Raw genomic sequence first — 5,059 nt, 5'->3', positions numbered from 1 at the left:
AAAAGAGATGATGAGCAAAGCTCGCTTGCTTGTGCAGCTATGCGAAGCCTGCCCAGGCAGGACAGTGGTCCCTGAGACATAAGGCAGGAGCCCTCCGTTGCGCTCAGTGGCACTGTGCAGGCTGGTGTGGCCTTTCCACATCCCCCCTCTCCCTGTTTGTATTGGTGTCTGATCCTCTGTGTGCGGTGGGTCGTGCTGCTGCGAAAGAACACTCCCCAGGGATGGTGACAGCCCTGTGTCCACAAGCCTGTTTACTTGACCTTGGTGGGAGGGCGCACAGTTTGACCCTCGTCACTTGGGTGAAGACTGCTGATGCCTTTAACTCCTCAGATGACCTAGTTCTTGCCTTCTGCATTAAACCCAGCTGGATTTAAATGGCTAGTGTGATTTATAATGTACCAGACTGCCCTTGACAGCCAGGGCCTGAGAGACTTTGCAGTCATCTTGTTTTCATCCTGCCCCTGTGCTGAGGGCAAGTCCTTTTCCATGCTGTCTTGACAGCCTGCTTGGTGGCAGAAGTTACACCTTTCCATGTTGGGGAACCAGAGAGCTGCTAGATGTGCCAGACTCCCCAGCTTTGCTGGGAGGAGAGCGATCAAAGCAAGCGTCACCGTTTGTCATCACTGTTTGTCATTGTGGTGAAAGTGGTTAATGGAGCAATCGCCATGGCCTGAGGCTGCTCTGGAAAAGTTCCTCCCCTCTCTGCTGGAGGAGTTGAGCTGTTAATCCCCTACAGCAGGACTGTCCCAGAGCAGACCTTGCCGCCTACGTGCTGCGCTCCTCGCTTGTCATACTTGGCCGGTACCAGCACTCCCGCTGCCAGGCGGGTGCCAGGCTTGGTGGTCCCAGCTGCTCCTTGCAGGGCAACCCCGAAGCATCCAGCTTGTTCTCAACATCAACCTGGGGGGAGGCTGGCCCCTTTGGCTCATGCCTCTAGGCTCTGAGGAGACAGCAGCCTGCTTTTCACTGCCAGCTGCCTGTGGCTTTCTGTTCTGCTCTCTCTTCAGGGTCGAGGGGAAGCTGGGACTGGGCTGGATGGGCCAGGGAGCCTGGCGCACCCTTCCTGCTCATCCTGGCAGGGCACGGTGGTTTCCCCCCACAGGATGCAGGGGCCGTGCCTGTCTGTCTCCTCCAGGAACTCAGCACTCCAGGCTTCTTTCGTGAGTGGAAGTTAGGTGCTAGGGCTACAGTAACCTGTCTGTCCCCAAGTGCATCCAAGTCTGCAGCTGGTCCGAGTGCAGTGACCTCCACCTTTCCCTGAACCTGGCTGCTGGAGGGCTGTGGTGCCACACCAGCCTCTCTGGCACCTGAGCTGCTGCTCTGGCACCTGAGCTGCTGCAGAGAGCACCAGGCTGGAGAAAAACGTGTGCTGGGGAGGAGCTGGATGCCTGGGGCCTGCCAGCTGTGCCCTGGCATGAGGCTCCACCTGGGCTACCATACAACCATGGAGCTTTTTGGTGTGACCTGCTCTCACCCTGACTTGCCTCAGCTGGGGATATCGAGCAGTGAGGGCGGACATTTCCCAGTTGTGGACAACACCAGCGGCTGTCGACCCGTGGGCACAGAGCCAGCACGACTTGCGTTCAAAGTGTCCTTGGGGATTCTCAGATGTTGGTGAGGCAGGCGTGCAGGACCACTGCGGCGTGAGGGTCTGTGGCTGATGGGAGACCTTGCTTGGGATCCCATTGGGGGTCCTCAAAAGTGCCACGTGGGATGGTGGAAGAGCTTGTTTCTCATCCACTGGTGCTGGGAGGAGCAGCCAGGAATCCACAGAGCTGATGCTCACCCAGGAACAGCAGTGATAACTGCCTCCATCAGCAAGGTTTCCCATTTCTCTGCATGTCCAGCTCTGGCAGGGACAATGCAATAATTATCATCTTCCTCCAAAACAAGTAACGTGGCCAGCTAAGGGAAAAGCACTGAAACCAAGGGGGACTTGTCACTTGGGGACAACTCCACAGGGAGAAGAAAATACCGATGTGTTCTACTCAAGACCGTGATGCTGGCAGTACCTCAGAGGCTGGAGTTGTCAGCCGAGAGCCCCAGGAGAAAAGTGGCGTGGGAAAGGGGCTATGTGCAGCCGTCTGGCATGGGCTGAGCGTGGCAGAACTCAGCCAAGCCTGAGCGCAGCACGCGGGAGCCGGCACGTTTGGCAGCCGCCCTGAGAAACTGCCTTAGCAAACACATCGCCTTGATAAATCACTTCTGTGCTTTCCTTGAAGGTGGGAACGGAAACAAGGGAGACGCAATTTTCCTCCACGATTGCGAAGTCTGCCCGCAGAGGGTTGCTGACCTTGCACCCGCCCTGACCTAGCCAGGGAGAGGCTGCTGCAATCCCACTCTCCCAGGCTTTGAGAACGCACGAAGCTGGGAAACATCCTAACCTAGCATTAATCTGGCTCCGGCCAAGCGTCTGGCTTTGCTCATCCCCATTCTAACCCCAGGACTGCCCCCCCATTCCTCCCTGCAGGGACCTGCCATGCAATAATCACTCCAGCAAGGTACGTTTGGCTCCAGCAGGTTTTATCTCTAGAGGAGGAGAGCAGCACCGTGAACAGTACAAGATTCAGGGGGGTCACAGAGCAGTGCTGAGATGACGGGCACGGCCCCCGAGGCCACACGGTAACGGTCACAGCCAAGCGTCATGCAAGGTGGTCGCGGAAGAGAGGCTTGCCAGGACCAGTGCTCTGTGCTGAGCCCTTGAGACACCCCACTGGGCAAACACCACAGGAGGATGGAGCTTTACTGGGGCTCACAGGGCAGCCGAAAGCTCCCAGGACCAGTCCCTACCTGCTCTGGAATGGCACCGCATCCTCCTTGGCTCCCCTCCCGCTCGCAGGGCAGGCAGCTAAAAGCAGCAGTTGGCTCAGGTGGTCAGGGAATCCAGATACTCTCATTAAATAAGAGGAGTGAACTACTACAGGTTTGGGCTGTGCAGCTACAACATGTCTTTTCTGCATCTGCACAGGGACCAGACCCTAGACCATTGATTTGGGGTTGGAGGGTGCTGTTTTGGGAGCTGGGACCAGGCTCTGCCTGGCAAAGCTACAGGGCTACTGAGAACAGGGGGGGACCCAGTGCTCCCCGAGCAGCATGTGGTGATGGAGAGGACATGGAGGGTGGCTACGGCTTGGGGTGGTGGAACTAGAAGCCTTTCTCAATGCTGAGTGTGCGGCGGGTGACATGCTCCATCTTCCCCGAGATGTACTCAGTCAGGCTGATCTGGTAGTTGGCGAGCATCTTCAGCATCAGCCGCAGGTTCAGCCACCACTGCTCCTGGGGCAGCCTGTGCCTGCGCAGGGCGAGATGCAGCTCTCAGCGATCCCAGAGACAACCCTGGAAGGTCCCCCTGGGACCTGGTAAACCTCTGAGGTATGGGGACAGGGACTTACTCAAAATCAGTGACTTTCTTAAGCTCTGTCACGGGGCTGAAGGCCACCACCTTCTTCCTGAGCCCAATCACGCAAGCAGAGTCACATGAGTTGGCAAATACGCGACCTGGGAGGGGGACACAGCCAACCATGGCCACCTCACTAGGGGCCAATTAGCCAAGCACAGAGAAGCAGGGGCTGCCCAGTGCCACCAGCCTCCCCCCACCCCACCACGGGAGCCCCAACTCTTGGCTCACCCTTGCGGTAGACCTCCTGCAGCTTCTCGGACATCCACAGCACCGCCTTCACTCCCAGCTTGGTCCCATAGTTGCGGTCAAAGGGGGTCGGGGCTCCCCCCTGAGGGGAGAGAAATGGCAGTGTCAGGCCTGCCCAGCTGTTGGGGACAGTGGTGGCCCATGTTGCCCTGTCCCCCGTACCTGTTGGAGGTGGCCCAGGACATTAATCCTGCAGTCGAAGATGCCTTTGCCCTCAGAGGAGTAGAGGTTGTAGAGGAACTCAGTGGTGTAGTGCTCATGGCATTTCTCATTGCTGGGGGAGCAAAGGGAAAGGAGTGAGAGGCTGCTGCTTAATCTGGCATCCCTGGGGGCTCCCTCCATGCTCCCGTAAACACATTTTTTTTGCTGTTTCGCTCTCCCTGAGGCCCAGAGGCCCAGCCCATCTCCCCAGCAGGATGCTGGGACCAGGGTGGGGACAGGAGTGCAGGCATCCAGCACAGTACTGTCCCCCCAGCCAAGTGTAGCATCCACAGGCAGGATGCTGTGTACCCACCACACCGAACCCTGCTGCACCCAAGGACCCTCTGTGACCATGGGAAGGGCTCAGCTCCAGCCTCGCTCCCCATCGCGGGGCTGGGTTTTTCAGTGTGTCCCCAGGAGCCCCCAACTCACCGCAGCACCAGCCCTCTCTGGATATCTGTCTTCATTTTGTCAGTCAAGTGCTCCACGTTGGCCTGCAAGGTGAATGCCAGGATGCTGGCAACCATCCTGGGTCTTGCTCTGGCCTTCTTGTTCAGACCCAAGTGTCACTAACATCAATGCAGCAGCTCTGTGGGTCTTGACCATGCTCCTCCAAATCCTGCCCTGCCCCAAACACCTCCCTTTCCCAGGTTTCCTTCGTATTTTACCTAAACGATGTTGCCAGGAAGTAGCTCCTGCCCCACTCACCTTCAGGTCATGGATGGTGAAGGGATCTTCATAGACATAGGCAGCATCGGCGCCCACTGCGATGCCGGTCACGGTCGACAGGTACCCGCAGTAGCCCCCCATTGTCTCCACGATGAAGACACGGCGTTTGGTGCCCGAGGCTGACTGCTTGATACGGTCACAACTCTGCCCCGGGAGAAGTAGGGGTCATGCCAGGACGGGATGCTGGTTCGTTCCCACATGTCATCCCAAAACATGATGGCACTTGGCAGAACGGGTCAGCCCCATGAGCTGAGACCCCCGCCCTGCCCCTCACCTCCATGGCTGCGTTGACGGCTGTGTCCGAGCCCAGGCTGAAGTCGGTCCCAGGCACGTTGTTGCTGATGGTGGCGGGGATGACACACATGATGATGCAGAGCTCCTCGTACTGCCCACGGGCTTCCACCAGCTGCAGCACCCCCTCGTACGCCTGCAAGCAGCCGAGGGCTGGGAAGATGCTGGCCCCTGGGCCACATCTGCATCCCA

The 5,059-nt window shown here is 58.2% G+C and overlaps 1 protein-coding gene across 1 annotated transcript in view; it reads right to left on the bottom strand.

The window, feature by feature from the left end:
- Positions 1 to 3,144: 3,144 nt before the first annotated feature.
- Positions 3,145 to 5,059, bottom strand: part of PFKL (phosphofructokinase, liver) — a gene marked incomplete at its 5' end in the record, with an annotated part of 4,561 nt that continues 2,646 nt past the window's right edge. Inside the window, 7 exon segments of the mRNA XM_009876907.1 lie at positions 3,145 to 3,292; positions 3,393 to 3,498; positions 3,629 to 3,728; positions 3,809 to 3,920; positions 4,280 to 4,341; positions 4,556 to 4,720; positions 4,851 to 5,003. Of these exon segments, the coding sequence (XP_009875209.1) occupies positions 3,145 to 3,292; positions 3,393 to 3,498; positions 3,629 to 3,728; positions 3,809 to 3,920; positions 4,280 to 4,341; positions 4,556 to 4,720; positions 4,851 to 5,003 (846 nt within the window).

Source organism: Apaloderma vittatum, unplaced genomic scaffold, assembly GCF_000703405.1.
Source record: "Apaloderma vittatum isolate BGI_N311 unplaced genomic scaffold, ASM70340v1 scaffold28159, whole genome shotgun sequence".
NCBI lineage: Eukaryota > Metazoa > Chordata > Aves > Trogoniformes > Trogonidae > Apaloderma > Apaloderma vittatum.
This window is presented reverse-complemented; position numbering and strand designations above follow the sequence as displayed.